A 15,959-nucleotide genomic window follows, 5' to 3' on the forward strand; every position below is an offset into this window, starting at 1 on the left:
TCCGCTATAAGCAGCTCCGAGCGCGATGCCGTCGTGTCATCCGCGATAGCAAGAAGGCAAGCTGGAAATTCTTTATTAGCTCATTTAACACCTTCACTCCCTCCTCGGAAGTTTGGAGTCGGCTTCGACGGTTCTCAGGCGCGCCTAGTTTCTCCCCGGTCTCTGGGCTCACTGTCGCGCATGACACATTAGTGGACCCTGTCGCAATTTCTAACTCGTTGGGTCGGCACTTTGCTGAGATTTCGAGCTCTTCAAATTACCCGCCAGCGTTTCCCCCGAAGAAACGTGCAGCGGAAGTGCGACCTCTTGCTTTCTCCTCTCAAAATCGCGAAAGCTAAAATACTGTTTTCTCCTTGCGGGAACTCCAACATGCACTCTCTTCTCGCTCCTCCGCCCCAGGACCGGATGGTATCCACGTCCAAATGTTGCTGCATTTATCAACGCATAGTCTGCGTTACCTCCTTCGCCTTTATAATCGAATTTGGACCGACAGTACTTTCCCTAGACGATGGCGGGAAGCTATCGTCGTTCCTGTTCCGAAACCTGGAAAGGACAAACATCTCCCCTCTAGCTATCGCCCCATTTCTCTCACGAGTTGTCTGTAAGGTTTTGGAGCGCATGGTGAATTACCGTTTAGCGTGGTGGCTGGAATCCCGCAGTCTTTTAACACCTGCCCAATGCGGATTCCGAAAGCATCGTTCTGCAGTTGACCATCTTGTTGCTCTCTCCACTTATATCATGAACAATTTTCTCCGGAAACGCCAAACAGTAGCAATATTTTTTGATCTGGAGAGAGCATACGATACCTGTTGGAGGACAGGCATCCTCCGCACACTGTTCTCTTGGGGCTTTCGAGGTCGGCTGCCCCTTTTTCTTCGCGAATTTATGGCAGAGCGCACATTTAGGGTGCGGGTGAACACTACTCTCTCCCGTACTTTCTCCCAAGAAAACGGGGTACCCCAGGGCTCCGTGCTGAGTGTTGTACTGTTTGCCATTGCCATCAATCCAATTATGGATTGTCTCCTTCCTGATGTCTCGGGCTCCCTCTTTGTGGACGATTTTGCGATCTACTACAGCTCTCAACGGACCAGCCTTCTTGAACGACGTCTTCAAGGATGTCTCGATCGCCTCCACTCTTGGAGCATCGAAACCGGCTTCCGTTTTTCTCCCAGTAAGACCGTTTGTGTTAATTTTTGGCGACGTAAGGAGTTTCTTCCGCCCTCCTTACATATAGGTCCTGTCAACCTTCCGTTTTCCAACGTCGCTAAATTCTTGGGTCTTATGTTTGACAGAAAACTGTGCTGGTCCTCCCACGTTTCCTATCTTTCGGCTCGCTGTCTGCGATCCCTTAACACCCTCCGTGTCCTGAATGGTACCTCCTGGGGAGCGGACCGAGTGGTCCTTCTCCGCCTCTATCGCGCCTTAGTGCGCTCGAAATTGGACTATGGAAGCATAGTCTACTCCTCTGCTCGGCCGTCTATTCTTCGGCGTCTCGACTCTATCCACCACCGTGGATTACGTTTAGTGTCTGGAGCTTTTTACACCAGCCCTGTGGAAAGCCTTTATGCTGAGACTGCTGAACCTTCGCTGTCCAATCGGCGAGCAGTCCTTCTGAGTCGTTATGCTAGCCATCTGTCTTCCATGCCTGCTAATCCAGCCCATGACCTTTTTTTCGACGCCTCCTTTGATGTAGGGTATGCAGGCCGCCCCTCCTCCCTACTACCACCGGGAGTCCGCTTCCGTCAACTACTCCATTCTCTTTCCTTCCGCTTTCCTAAAACCTTCTTGACAACTTGGGGTAGAGCACCGCCTTGGCTCCGTCCCCGGATCTGCCTGCTCCGTGACATTTGTCGATTTCCCAAGGATGGTACCCCTTCACTTGTTTATCGTCAGCATTTGCTGCTCTATGTGCACAAATGACGGAAGCCACATTTATTTACACCGATGGCTCGAAAACATCGTTAGGTGTAGGGAGTGCCTATATTGTTGGCGACACCCCAAATCACTTTCGGCTTCCCGACCAGTGTTCGATTTATACTGCGGAGCTTTACGCTGTTCTCCAGGCTGTCCACTACATCCGCCGCCATCAGCGGATACAGTACGTTATCTGCTCGGATTCTCTCAGCTCTCTCCTCAGTCTCCAAGCTCTTTACCCTGTGCACCCTCTGGTCCACTGGATTCAGGACTGTCTGCGCTTGCTCCACCTGGGGGGCGTCTCGGTGGCGTTCCTCTGGCTCCCGGGACACGTTGGTATCTATGGAAATGAGGCGGCCGATATTGCAGCCAAGGCTGCAGTCTCACTTCCTCGGCCAGCTATTCAATCGCTTCCCTTCGCCGATCTACGGAGCGTTCTATGTCGACGTGTTGTCCATTTATGGCACACGCATTGGTCGACACTTACCCATAATAAATTGCGGGACATGAAAGCTCTTCCTTGTGCTTGGACCTCTTCCTCCCGACCGCGTCGTCGGGAGGAGGTAATTTTAACTAGACTCCGGATAGGGCACTGTCTTTTTAGCCATCGACATCTTTTAAGCGGCGATCCTCCCCCACTCTGTCCCCACTGCTCTCAGCTGTGGACGGTAAGACACCTTTTAATTGAGTGCCCCTATTTTAATCCGTTACGCTCCCGTCTACAGCTATCGCCTGATATATCGTCGATTTTAGCAGATGACACGCGCTCCGCCGACCGCGTTCTCCAGTTTATTAGTGCCAGTGAAATGACGTCAGTCATTTGAAGCTTTTTTTTGGGGACAACCAACCCCTTTCTGTAGTGGATTTTTAAGCCTTCCCTCTGCTTTTAGTTTCTCCAATTTTATGACTTTCGTTCTCATTGCTGCTGGTTTCAAATTTCGGTTTTTTACTGTTTCCTAAGTCATGGACCGGGCGCTAATAACCTTACAAGTTTTGCGCCCCAAAACCAAAACAAAAAAAAAACAAAAAAAACTTTCACCCACTATTTTACCCCCTTAGTGGTTCAACTTGCAAAAATGCTGAAACATGTATTTTTTATTTCCTGACTGAGACATCAAATACCAGTTTTGCTTACTTCTAGCTTTAAAATTCCCTTAATACCGATATACTTTCAAAAAAATCCTTCATCCGCTATTTCATCCTCTTAGGGCTGTAATTTCGAAAAAGACCTTCTAAAATACAAAAATTATCCACATCTTCTCCAGATTTCAAATTTTTATCCTTAGAGGAATGCTGAAGATTAGATGTGTAGACCACATAACTAATGAAGTATTGAATAGTATTGGGGAGAAGAGAAGTTTGTGGCACAACGTGACTAGAAGAAGGGATCGGTTGGCAGGACATGTTCTGAGGCATAAAGGGATCACCAGTTTAGTATTGGAGGGCAGCGTGGAGGGCAAAAATCGTAGAGGGAGACCAAGAGATGAATACACTAAGCAGATTCAGAAGGATGTAGGCTGCAGTAGGTACTGGGAGATGAAGAAGCTTGCACAGGATAGAGAAGCATGGAGAGCTGCATCAAACCAGTCTCAGTACTGAAGACCACAACAACAACAACAACAACAACAACAACAACAACATCCTTAGGGGGTTTGGACTGGGCGATGGTGTGCCAGACAGTCAGTTAGGATATTGCCTTTTATATACAGAGAAAATGAAACCTATATTTTTATTTAGAGTGTAATGTGGATCATCCTCAGAACCCAATCTGTTAAATGATTAGGATTGCAAGCCTAACAATTCGGGAGAAAGGCAATTGGTTCCGAAGCACTAGATTGAGGGGGGGGGGGGGGCAGAGGGAAGGGAGAGGACTTCCTTTCACTTAGAACTCACGCACCTCAAGAGAGCATTAAAGGGCCGCTACCAGAAGCAGATTTCAGGTTACCCGAGTGGTTAACCTGAAAATTTCATTTCCATCACTGGATATGTTAGCATAAATGGACAAATTTCAACAGTAATGTCCAATACGCTTTGCATCGGTATGGGTCGAGCGAAGTTGTCACGGATGAGAAAGACCTGTCGTGGTTGGAGAGCCGTGTTAGAAAGCTGCTACAAGAGCAAAGAAAGCTTCACTGCAAATTTAAACATAGCTAAAATCACACAGGCAAACAAAAACTAAACAAAGCAATGTTAGCGTAAGGAGAGAGGTACTTGTAGCGTCCAACGAATTAGAAATTAAAATTCTGTCAACCGACTTGACAGAAAATACTTACGTTAAATAAGTAAATGGATCAGAACTGTCTGTGCAGACACTCTTATCATAATGGCATCGAAACGAAGGATGGCACAGAGAAGGCCAGAATACTAAACGCCCAAAACTGTTCCACTGAGGAAGATCACAATGCAGTTCATCCTTTACCTCTCACATTAACGTCAAAACGACAGATTTCAAAATAAGTGACATGGGATTTGATTATACTGTAATAAATTTGACAGATATTATTGGCACACAAATAAAATAGCACGAAGTCGAGATCTTTGGACAAAAAGCATGAAAAATGGAGAGCCTCTAATTGCACACAGCTGCCCTAATTTGCTCTACTTCAGCGCTACATTTGAGCAACGGCGCAGGTGTGATAAGTCTGTGTCAAGTTCATACACTGTTGAGCCAAAACACAATGACCACGTGCTTAACAGCTTGTTTGTCCATCTTTGGACCGAAATACGTCTCTGATTCTCAGTATCAGGGATCCGACAGTTTGTTCGTAGGTTTGTGGAGGTATGTGGCATTAGATGTATAGGCACAGGTTATGTGATTCACTTAAAAAACGGGCCGCTGATTTGCGTGCGCGGTGTTGGCGCCCGATAGAGCACAGATGGGCCCATAGGATTTACATCAGGCGAATTTGGTCCCCGACTCATCAATGTGACTTCACTAAAATGCTCTTCAAATGATTTTAGCATGGTCCTAGCTCCGAGACACGGACAATTACACTGCTGGAATATGACATCACCGTCAGAGAATACGTCAAGTATGAAGGCATGCAGGTGGTTCGCAGCTGTCGGCGTGTTTTCGATTACTACCACAGGTCCCGTAAAAGAGCAGCAGAATGTCTTCCACTATACGAGGTGCGGCTAGAAAAAAACCGGACTGATGCTGGAAAAAACATTTATTTACAGTTATTTACAATTTCATGTTATCTCCTTCAATGTACTCTCCTCCTCGGTCTCTACACCGCTCCATACGAATTTTCCACTGTTCATAGCAATGCTGCAGATCATTTTCGGTAAGTCCATACATTACTTCCGTCGCTTTTTCTTTTACTGCTTCAACAGTCTCAAATCTAGTTCCTTTCAAAGCTGACTTGACTTTAGGGAAAAGAAAAAAGTCACAGGGGGCCAAATCAGGTGAGTAGGGTGGATGATCTAAGATGGGAATGTTGTGTTTTGCCAAAAACGTCTTCACTGACAACGCACTGTGAGCTGGGGCATTGTCTTGGTGAAGGATCCATGACTTTTTTCTCCACAAATCGTTCCGTTTTCTCCGTACTCGCTCACGTAGGGTAGCCAGGACGCTAATGTAGTAATGCTGATTCACTGTTTGTCCCTCTGGTACCCAATCAATGTGCACAATCCCTTTGATGTCAAAAAAAACAATCATCATTGCCTTGAATTTCGATTTTGACATTCGTGCTTTTTTTTGTCGTGGAGAACCAGGAGTTTTCCAATGCATCGATTGGCGTTTAGTTTCGGGATCGTAAGTAAGAGCACGATTCATCGCAAGTAATAACATTTTGTAAGAAGGTGGGATCACTTTCAATGTTTTCCAGGATGTCAGAACAAATCATTCTTCGGCGTTCCTTCTGTTCAATTGTGAGACACTTTGGAACCATTTTTGAACACACTTTGTTCATGTTGAAACTTTCATGAAGAATCTGCCTAACACTTTCCTTGTCAACTCCTGTTAACTCAGACACTGCTCTGATTGTTAAACGGCGATCTTGTCGAACAAGTTTACCGATTTTTTCAATGTTTGCATCAGTTTTTGCTGACAATGGTCTGCCAGTGCGAGTGCCATCACTGGTGTCTTCGCGGCCATCTTTAAATCGTTTAAACCACTCAAACACTTGTGTTCGCGATAAACAATCATCGCCGTACACTTGTTGTAACATTACAAACGTTTCACTTGCAGATTTTCCTAGTTTGAAACAAAATTTGATGTTAACACGCTGTTCTTTCTGTACACTCAACATTTTCCGACGCACAGACAAAACGTCAACTACTTAAAACAGACGCCACGGGCAGACTGAGTGCAGGAGGCAGATGAAACTCGAGCAGTAGGCGGAGCGAGAGTCACGTGACAGGCCACACGACTTTCAGCCTTATTGCATTCGTTTTATTGTTTCACCAGTACTAGTCCGGTTTTTTCTAGCCACACCTCGTATAATACCGCTCCCACCAACCTGCGTCTGTGGTGCGCTGCACGTTTCGAGCGCCGTTCACCTCGATGACGGCGTTTGTGGAGACGTCCATCGACGAGTGTAGCAAAAATGTAAGTCACTTGAAGAGCCCACACATTTCTATTGATCGACGGTCGAATCCCGATGGTCCTGTGCCCACTGCAATCGTAACTGACAATGTCGAAGGTCAACATGTGAACACGCAGGGATGGTCTGCTGTGGAGCTCCATGTTCAACAACGCACGATGAATGGTGCGCTCCGAAACATTTGTGCGTGCTCCAGCATTGTGCTCTTTTGGCACAGATGCCACAGATCACCAGCTGTCCTGCTTTACAGAGCAGACAAGCCTTCGAATCCCACGTTCTGTGAAGAGTCGTGGACGTCCAACCATTTAGCTCCTGGTTGTAGTTTCGCTGTTCTACCTCTTTCCGTAGATGCTCACGACAGTAGTACGTCAACATTCGACGAATTTCACCGTTTTCGAGATACTCGTTCAAAGAGTCTGCGTAATAATAATTTGCCCTTGGTCAAAGTCGCTTATCTTAACGGATCTTCCCATTTGCAGCCCATATCTTCGCTAGGGTGATCCTCCGTGTCTGCTCTATCTTGGCCAGAGATAATAGTTTGGGATAATAAAGAAATAAACGAATAACAAGGTGTTTTGAATCAAGGCGGGCTCAATTTCTGATATTACTGTCTCTCCTGCAGTATTCGGTCGGCAGAGTACTCTTCCCTGCATTTACCTGGCTGAGACTTTGGGTTTCAGCAGAAACATTTTTACAAATTATGTGATTCCCCTAGTGACGCTCACCTTTAGACAGACATCTTAAAGCCCCACGCAGCACATTACAAGACTACTTCACATACCAAAAGGAAAAGAGATAGACCTAATTAGATTTGTAGCCATTGGCGTTTGTGATAATTGCCAGCATTTTCCATACAGCGTTAGTGAATTGATTTACTAATTACATCTGCATATTGGATTATTAAACAGGTTACGGAACAATTGTGGAAAAAAACAGCCATGTAACAAACGGGAACCATCTGGCAGACGAAAACACGGCAGAACACTATATTGTTATAACGATCGTATCAACGAAATCGCCAAGCAGTCGAAGGCGCCTTGTCACTGTCCATGCGGGACCCCTCCCCCCTCCCCCCTCCCCCCTTCCCCCGTCGGAGGTTCGAGTCCTCCCTCGGGCTTGTGTGTGTGTGTGTGTGGGCTTGTGTGTGTGTGTGTGTGGGCTTGTGTGTGTGTGTGTGTGTGTGGGCTTGTGTGTGTGTGTGTGTGTGTGTGTGTGGGCTTGTGTGTGTGTGTGTGTGTGTGTGTGGGCTTGTGTGTGTGTGTGTGTGGGCTTGTGTGTGTGTGTGTGTGTGTGTGTGTGTGTGTGTGGGCTTGTGTGTGTGTGTGTGTGTGTGTGTGTGTGTGTGTGGGCTTGTGTGTGTGTGTGTGTATGGGCTTGTGTGTGTGTGTGGGCTTGTGTGTGTGTGTGTGTGGGCTTGTGTGTGTGTGGGCTTGTGTGTGTGTGTGTGTGTGGGCTTGTGTGTGTGTGTGTGTGTGTGTGTGTGTGGGCTTGTGTGTGTGTGTGTGTGTGTGTGTGTGTGTGGGCTTGTGTGTGTGTGTGTGTGGGCTTGTGTGTGTGTGTGTGTGTGTGTGTGTGTGTGTGGGCTTGTGTGTGTGTGTGTGTGTGTGTGTGTGTGTGGGCTTGTGTGTGTGTGTGTGTGTGTGGGCTTGTGTGTGTGTGTGTGGGCTTGTGTGTGTGTGTGTGGGCTTGTGTGTGTGTGTGGGCTTGTGTGTGTGTGTGTGTGTGTGTGTGTGTGTGTGTGTGTGTGTGTGTGTGTGTGGGCTTGTGTGTGTGGGCTTGTGTGTGTGTGTGTGTGTGTGTGTGTGTGTGTGTGTGGGCTTGTGTGTGTGGGCTTGTGTGTGTGGGCTTGTGTGTGTGGGCTTGTGTGTGTGTGTGTGTGTGTGTGTGTGTGTGTGTGTGTGTGTGTGTGTGTGTGTGTGTGTGTGTGTGTGTGTGTGTGTGTGTGTGTGTGTGTGTGGGCTTGTGTGTGTGTGTGGGCTTGTGTGTGTGTGTGGGCTTGTGTGTGTGTGTGTGGGCTTGTGTGTGTGTGTGTGGGCTTGTGTGTGTGTGTGTGTGTGTGGGCTTGTGTGTGTGTGTGTGTGTGGGCTTGTGTGTGTGTGTGTGTGTGTGTGGGCTTGTGTGTGTGTGTGTGTGTGTGGGCTTGTGTGTGTGTGTGTGTGTGGGCTTGTGTGTGGGCTTGTGTGTGGGCTTGTGTGTGGGCTTGTGTGTGGGCTTGTGTGTGTGTGTGGGCTTGTGTGTGTGTGTGGGCTTGTGTGTGTGTGTGTGGGCTTGTGTGTGTGTGTGTGGGCTTGTGTGTGTGTGTGTGGGCTTGTGTGTGTGTGTGTGTGTGTGGGCTTGTGTGTGTGTGTGTGTGTGTGGGCTTGTGTGTGTGTGTGTGTGTGTGGGCTTGTGTGTGTGTGTGTGTGTGTGGGCTTGTGTGTGGGCTTGTGTGTGGGCTTGTGTGTGGGCTTGTGTGTGGGCTTGTGTGTGTGTGTGTGTGTGTGGGCTTGTGTGTGTGTGTGTGTGTGTGTGTGTGGGCTTGTGTGTGTGTGTGTGTGTGTGTGGGCTTGTGTGTGTGTGTGTGTGTGTGTGGGCTTGTGTGTGTGTGTGTGTGTGTGTGTGGGCTTGTGTGTGTGTGTGTGTGTGTGTGTGGGCTTGTGTGTGTGTGTGTGTGTGTGTGTGGGCTTGTGTGTGTGTGTGTGTGTGTGTGTGGGCTTGTGTGTGTGTGTGTGTGTGTGTGTGTGGGCTTGTGTGTGTGTGTGTGTGTGTGTGTGTGGGCTTGTGTGTGTGTGTGTGTGTGTGTGTGGGCTTGTGTGTGTGTGTGTGTGTGTGGGCTTGTGTGTGTGTGTGTGTGTGTGTGTGGGCTTGTGTGTGTGTGTGTGTGTGTGTGTGTGTGTGTGTGTGTGTGTGTGTGTGTGTGTGTGTGTGGGCTTGTGTGTGTGTGTGTGGGCTTGTGTGTGGGCTTGTGTGTGGGCTTGTGTGTGGGCTTGTGTGTGTGTGTGTGTGTGTGTGTGTGTGTGTGTGTGTGTGTGGGCTTGTGTGTGGGCTTGTGTGTGGGCTTGTGTGTGTGTGTGTGTGGGCTTGTGTGTGTGTGTGTGTGTGTGTGTGTGGGCTTGTGTGTGTGTGTGTGTGTGTGTGTGTGTGTGTGTGTGTGTGTGTGTGTGTGTGGGCTTGTGTGTGTGTGGGCTTGTGTGTGTGTGTGTGTGTGTGTGTGTGTGTGTGGGCTTGTGTGTGTGTGTGTGTGTGTGTGTGTGTGTGTGTGTGTGTGTGTGTGTGTGTGTGGGCTTGTGTGTGTGTGTGTGGGCTTGTGTGTGTGTGTGTGGGCTTGTGTGTGTGTGTGTGTGTGTGTGTGTGTGTGTGTGTGTGTGTGTGTGTGTGTGTGTGTGGGCTTGTGTGTGTGTGTGTGTGTGTGTGTGTGTGTGTGTGTGTGGGCTTGTGTGTGTGTGTGTGTGTGTGTGTGTGGGCTTGTGTGTGTGTGTGTGTGTGTGTGTGTGTGTGTGTGTGTGTGTGTGTGGGCTTGTGTGTGTGTGTGTGTGTGTGTGGGCTTGTGTGTGTGTGTGTGTGTGTGGGCTTGTGTGTGTGTGTGTGTGTGTGTGGGCTTGTGTGTGTGTGTGTGTGTGTGGGCTTGTGTGTGTGTGTGTGTGTGTGTGGGCTTGTGTGTGTGTGTGTGTGTGTGTGTGGGCTTGTGTGTGTGTGTGTGTGTGTGTGGGCTTGTGTGTGTGTGTGTGTGTGTGTGGGCTTGTGTGTGTGTGTGTGTGGGCTTGTGTGTGTGTGGGCTTGTGTGTGTGTGTGTGTGTGTGTGTGTGTGGGCTTGTGTGTGTGTGTGTGTGTGTGTGTGTGTGTGTGTGTGTGTGTGTGTGTGTGTGTGTGTGGGCTTGTGTGTGTGTGTGTGGGCTTGTGTGTGTGTGTGTGGGCTTGTGTGTGTGTGTGTGGGCTTGTGTGTGTGTGTGTGGGCTTGTGTGTGTGTGTGTGTGTGTGTGGGCTTGTGTGTGTGTGTGTGTGTGTGTGTGTGGGCTTGTGTGTGTGTGTGTGTGTGTGGGCTTGTGTGTGTGTGTGTGTGTGTGTGTGGGCTTGTGTGTGTGTGTGTGTGTGTGGGCTTGTGTGTGTGTGTGTGTGTGGGCTTGTGTGTGGGCTTGTGTGTGTGTGTGTGTGTGTGTGTGTGTGTGTGTGTGTGTGTGTGGGCTTGTGTGTGTGTGTGTGTGTGTGTGTGTGTGGGCTTGTGTGTGTGTGTGTGTGTGTGTGTGTGTGGGCTTGTGTGTGTGTGTGTGTGTGTGTGTGTGGGCTTGTGTGTGTGTGTGTGGGCTTGTGTGTGTGTGTGTGGGCTTGTGTGTGTGTGTGGGCTTGTGTGTGTGTGTGTGGGCGTGTGTGTGTGTGTGTGTGGGCTTGTGTGTGTGTGTGTGGGCGTGTGTGTGTGTGTGTGTGTGTGTGTGTGTGTGTGTGTGTGTGTGTGGGTGGGTGGGTGGGCGTGTGTGTGTGCGTGTGCGTGTTGTCCATAGCGTGAGTTCGATTAGGTAGTGTGTAAGCTTCGGGACCGATGACCTCAGCAGTTTGGTCCCATAAGACCTTACCACAAATTTCCATTTCAACGAAATCATGGAGCATCGTGATGAGTTCAAGGTCGACGCCCTGCATGGAGACGTTTGTCACAAGATAACAGGAAGACAATAAAATGCTGTTATTAATGAATCCTGTGCAATAATTAATTCTTCTGAAGGTGGTGAATGTGTGCCTTCGGTGTTGCAGCGCATAGTGTTCCGGCCGTGGCTGCAGGTGGTCTGCATGGTGTCGACTGCACTGGGCGCGCGCTGGCTGCGGGAGCGCAAGGGCCAGATCCACCGGCTGGTGGCGCGCGGCATCGCCTACAAGAGGCAGCACCCCGGCGGCGACCGCGAGCCGGCCAAGAGGCGGCCGCTGGCCGAGGTGCTCATCGCGCCGCACGGCCAGCTGCTGCTGTCGCCCCAGGAGGTCCACGACGAGGTGTGTACGTCACAGGTCTGCCTTAATAGCCGACTGGGGTCGGTAGCTTCGGCGCATCAGTTACAAGGCGACAGTGCCGGTGCAGTGTTAGCATTTCGGCGCTCAATCACTGCCAGTCGCGATTAGTACTGGGTGCTTATACGGTAATTAAATTGCAGCTACTCAGGAAGGTCTTGTGTGGGCGGAAATTATAATACGGCAGCGAAAGTTTGTGGACATGCTAATATGTTGATCTGAAATCAATTTACGCTGAAAAAAAAATAGTTTCAATTTTGGCCACCAAGCCTAAATCTGGCGCTGTACAGTGTCTCGTTGACATCTCCTGTGCCCATAGCGAACGAATTGTGTAAGCGGCAGATGATGATAATAATAAAATAAATATTATTCCTTCCTCACTTGTTTGATCTTTTGTGCCCACATCCCTTTTCTAATCCATTACATATGGAAACATTTCTGTACGTCTTTCTTGCATTCACAGTATCTGGTGGCCGAAGTAGGTGCTTTTTTTTTTCCAGCTTAAATCTGTACCGCATTAGAATATCTACTAAGTTTCGCTACCATACGATAATTACAGCACACACTGGACCTCTATGACTAGCTGCACACTAATTGCCGCGCGGGATTAGCCGAGTGGTCAGGGGCGCTGCAGTCATGGACTGTGCGGTTGATCCCGGCGGATGTTAGAGTCCTCCCTCGGGGTGTGCGGACATTTGCCACGATTTTACCTGCTCCGAAGGGTTCGGTCCCTTGTCTCCCTCTCCTGCTCATCCTCCTCCTCACCCGCAATGCATCTCGCATTGAAATCTGCACCAAATTTCGAGCCTCAGTAAAACTTCGCCAATCTCGGAGATTTTACGTTCGTCTAAATTATACGTGCCTTTTTCGGTGCTCCTGCAGCAGTTTTCTGTCGTGTTTTGTGTACCTTTGGGGATCAGTTTCGTCTCTTATTAACTTATTTGGTATGAATCTCTCGAGTGCTGTTGATACTATTTCTTTGAACTTAAGCCACATATGGTCTTAACTTAGTCTGGAAGGATTGGAGACTGTCTCTTAGAAAGACGTCAACCGAATTTTTAGCTGCTTTTATAAATAGATATACACTCCTGGAAATTGAAATAAGAACACCGTGAATTCATTGTCCCAGGAAGGGGAAACTTTATTGACACATTCCTGGGGTCAGATACAGCACATGATCACACTGACAGAACCACAGGCACATAGACACAGGCAACAGAGCATGCACAATGTCGGCACTAGTACAGTGTATATCCACCTTTCGCAGCAATGCAGGCTGCTATTTTCCCATGGAGACGATCGTAGAGATGCTGGATGTAGTCCTGTGGAACGGCTTGCCATGCCATTTCCACCTGGCGCCTCAGTTGGACCAGCGTTCGTGCTGGACGTGCAGACCGCGTGAGACGACGCTTCATCCAGTCCCAAACATGCTCAATGGGGGACAGATCCGGAGATCTTGCTGGCCAGGGTAGTTGACTTACACCTTCTAGAGCACGTTGGGTGGCACGGGATACATGCGGACGTGCATTGTCCTGTTGGAACAGCAAGTTCCCTTGCCGGTCTAGGAATGGTAGAACGATGGGTTCGATGACGGTTTGGATGTACCGTGCACTATTCAGTGTCCCCTCGACGATCACCAGTGGTGTATGGCCAGTGTAGGAGATCACTCCCCACACCATGATGCCGGGTGTTGGCCCTGTGTGCCTCGGTCGTATGCAGTCCTGATTGTGGCGCTCACCTGCACGGCGCCAAACACGCATACGACCATCATTGGCACCAAGGCCGAAGCGACTCTCATCGCTGAAGACGACACGTCTCCATTCGTCCCTCCATTCACGCCTGTCGCAACACCACTGGAGGCGGGCTGCACGATGTTGGGGCGTGAGCGGAAGACGGTCTAACGGTGTGCGGGACCGTAGCCCAGCTTCATGGAGACGGTTGCGAATGGTCCTCGCCGATACCCCAGGAGCAACAGTGTCCCTAATTTGCTGGGAAGTGGCGGTGCGGTCCCCTACGGCACTGCGTAGGATCCTACGGTCTTGGCGTGCATCCGTGCGTCGCTGCGGTCCGGTCCCAGGTCGACGGGCACGTGCACCTTCCGCCGACCACTGGCGACAACATCGATGTACTGTGGAGACCTCACGCCCCACGTGTTGAGCAATTCGGCGGTACGTCCACCCGGCCTCCCGCATGCCCACTATACGCCCTCGCTCAAAGTCCGTCAACTGCACATACGGTCCACGTCCACGCTGTCGCGGCATGCTACCAGTGTTAAAGACTGCGATGGGGCTCCGTATGCCACGGCAAACTGGCTGACACTGACGGCGGCGGTGCACGAATGCTGCGCAGCTAGCGCCATTCGACGGCCAACACCGCGGGTCCTAGTGTGTCCGCTGTGCCGTGCGTGTGATCATTGCTTGTACAGCCCTCTCGCAGTGTCCGGAGCAAGTATGGTGGGTCTGACACACCGGTGTCAATGTGTTCTCTTTTCCATTTCCAGGAGTGTATTTCGCGTTTACTTTCGGTGAATTTCTCTGTTACGGAATTGAGCCTCGCTACGACTGTGTGTTCACTAATCCCTTTATCCGTTGTGATCTACATCTACATTTATACTCCGCAAGCCACCCAACGGTGTGTGGCGGAGGGCACTTAACGTGCCACTGTCATTACCTCCCTTTCCTGTTCCAGTCGCGTATGGTTCGCGGGAAGAACGACTGTCTGAAAGCCTCCGTGCGCTTCTCTAATCTCTCTAATTTTACATTCGTGATCTCCTCGGGAGGTATAAGTAGGGGGAAGCAATATACTCGATACCTCATCCAGAAACGCACCCTCTCGAAGCCTGGCGAGCAAGCTACACCGCGATGCAGAGCGCCTCTCTTGCAGAGTCTGCCACTTGAGTTTATTAAACATCTCCGTAACGCTATCACGGTTACCAAATAACCCTGTGACGAAACGCGCCGCTCTTCTTTGGATCTTCTCTATCTCCTCCGTCAACCCGATCTGGTACGGATCCCACACTGATGAGCAATACTCAAGTATAGGTCGAACGAGTGTTTTGTAAGGCACCTCCTTTGTTGATGGACTACATTTTCTAAGCACTCTCCCAATGAATCTCAACCTGGTACCCGCCTTACCAACAATTAATTTTATATGATCATTCCACTTCAAATCGTTCCGCACGCATACTCCCAGATATTTTACAGAAGTAACAGCTACCAGTGTTTGTTCCGCTATCATATAATCATACAATAAAGGATCCTTCTTTCTATGCATTCGCAATACATTACATTTGTCTATGTTAAGGGACAGTTGCCACTCGCTGCACCAAGTGCCTATCCGCTGCAGATCTTCCTGCATTTCGCTACAATTTTCTAATGCTGCAACTTCTCTGTATACTACAGCATCATCCGCGAAAAGCCGCATGGAACTTCCGACACTATCTACTAGGTCATTTATATATATATTGTGAAAAGCAATGGTCCCATAACACTCCCCTGTGGCACGCCAGAGGTTACCTTAACGTCTGTAGACGTCTCTCCATTGATAACATGCTGTGTTCTCCTTGCTAAAAACTCTTCAATCCAGCCACACAGCTGGTCTGATATTCCGTAGGCTCTAACTTTATCAGGCGACAGTGCGGAACTGTATCGAACGCCTTCCGGAAGTCAAGAAAAATAGCATCTACCTGGGAGCCTGTATCTAATATTTTCTGGGTCTCCTGAACAAATAAAGCGAGTTGGGTCTCACACGATCGCTGTTTCCGGAATCCATGTTGATTCCTACATAGTAGATTCTGGGTTTCCAAAAACGACATGATACTCGAGCAAAAAACATGTTCTAAAATTCTACAACAGATCGACGTCAGAGATATAGGTCTATAGTTATGCGCATCTGCTCGACGACCCTTCTTGAAGACTGGGACTACCTGTGCTCTTTTCCAGTCATTTGGAACCCTCCGTTCCTCTAGAGACTTGCGGTACACGGCTGTTAGAAGGGGGGCAACTTCTTTCGCGTACTCTGTGTAGAATCGAATTGGTATCCCGTCAGGTCCAGTGGACTTTCCTCTGTTGAGTGATTCCAGTTGCTTTTCTATTCCTTGGACACTTATTTCGATGTCAGCCATTTTTTCGTTTGTGCGAGGATTTAGAGAAGGAACTGCAGTGCGGTCTTCCTCTGTGAAACAGCTTTGGAAAAAGGTGTTTAGTATTTCAGCTTTACGCGTGTCATCCTCTGTTTCAATGCCACCATCATCCCGGAGTGTCTGGATATGCTGTTTCGAGCCACTTACTGATTTAACGTAAGACCAGAACTTCCTAGGATTTTCTGTCAAGTCGGTACATAGAATTTTACTTTCGAATTCACTGAACGCTTCACGCATAGCCCTCCTTACGCTTTGACATCGTTTAGCTTCTGTTTGTCTGAGAGGTTTTGGCTGCGTTTAAACGCTCTTTGCTTCCGCAGTAGTTTCCTAACTTTGTTGTTGTACCACGGTGGGTTTTTCCCGTCCCTCACAGTTTTACTCGGCAC

General features: G+C 49.0%; 1 protein-coding gene across 1 annotated transcript in view; it reads left to right on the forward strand.

Annotated features, from left to right (window-relative positions):
• Window positions 1-15,959, forward strand: part of LOC126252648 (cytochrome P450 4g15-like) — a 59,658-nt gene that overhangs the window by 10,044 nt on the left and 33,655 nt on the right. The window contains exon 3 of the mRNA XM_049953551.1: window positions 11,184-11,417. Within this exon, the coding sequence (XP_049809508.1) occupies window positions 11,184-11,417 (234 nt within the window). The remainder of the gene's footprint in view (window positions 1-11,183; window positions 11,418-15,959) is intronic.

The sequence above is a fragment of the Schistocerca nitens genome, chromosome 4, assembly GCF_023898315.1.
Source record: "Schistocerca nitens isolate TAMUIC-IGC-003100 chromosome 4, iqSchNite1.1, whole genome shotgun sequence".
Lineage (NCBI taxonomy): Eukaryota > Metazoa > Arthropoda > Insecta > Orthoptera > Acrididae > Schistocerca > Schistocerca nitens.